Source organism: Etheostoma spectabile, chromosome 17, assembly GCF_008692095.1.
Source record: "Etheostoma spectabile isolate EspeVRDwgs_2016 chromosome 17, UIUC_Espe_1.0, whole genome shotgun sequence".
NCBI lineage: Eukaryota > Metazoa > Chordata > Actinopteri > Perciformes > Percidae > Etheostoma > Etheostoma spectabile.
This window is the reverse complement of record NC_045749.1, coordinates 3,760,864-3,761,604: the sequence shown is the minus strand read 5'-3', so window position 1 is coordinate 3,761,604 and position 741 is coordinate 3,760,864. Positions and strand designations below refer to the sequence as shown.

Genomic DNA, 741 nt, shown 5'->3' with positions numbered 1-741 from the left:
CACAACCGTCTCCTGCTCTCCCTCTGATTAGATAGAAACTCAGCCAGAGGCGGGAGTCTGGCACAACCGCCTCCGATTGGCCAATACTACGTTTCTGTTTCCTTGACTGGGTTACAGGCGCGTAGCATTGGCCACAAAGGAACAGGATATTAAACCTATTTCAAGCCCTTTGAACCTGTAATTGTTTGTCCTCTGTCACTAACTGACAACTTCACAAACTCTAAAGTTGGTTGTTTTTATAATAATTTTTAGTTGGGATGAGATTAAATTTATTGTTGAGCCCCCCTGAAAGGGTTGAAAATTGCCAAGCAGTTGCTCTACGCAGTAGTTCCCATACAGACACTTGAGGGGCCCCTGTGCTTCAGTATCTTAAGCTGAGGGCCACTGACAAAGCGTCAGTAAGTGACAAGTTAGCTTGTTCATTTAAGTCTCGGCAAGAAAGCAAACAGATGTTAAACTTTTCCCTTTAAACAGGATTTTGTGTCTGAATACACCATTATTCTAGTACTTACCGTGGCGGTGAGTCGGGGTACAGGTTGTTGACCTGTGACAGAGTCTCTCTGTAGGAATCAAAGTCTAAACCAGGAGGAAAGTCTTCTAAACAGGTAGATCTCAGTTCTCCTACGGAACCTCCATAGGAAAAACCATCCAGACCTGCAGAGACAGACATTAAGATGAAGCCATATTTCAATGGAGAATTAATCATTTGGTGGTAGTAGTAGTAGTAGTAGTAGTAGTAGT

At 43.2% G+C, this 741-nt stretch overlaps 1 protein-coding gene across 4 annotated transcripts in view; it reads right to left on the bottom strand.

The window, feature by feature from the left end:
- Nucleotides 1–741, bottom strand: part of bean1 (brain expressed, associated with NEDD4, 1) — a 53,101-nt gene that overhangs the window by 12,645 nt on the left and 39,715 nt on the right. For all 4 annotated transcript variants that reach the window (XM_032541852.1, XM_032541851.1, XM_032541853.1 and 1 more), the window contains exon 4: nt 513–654. In XM_032541852.1, coding sequence (XP_032397743.1) covers nt 513–654 — 142 coding nt within the window. The remainder of the gene's footprint in view (nt 1–512; nt 655–741) is intronic.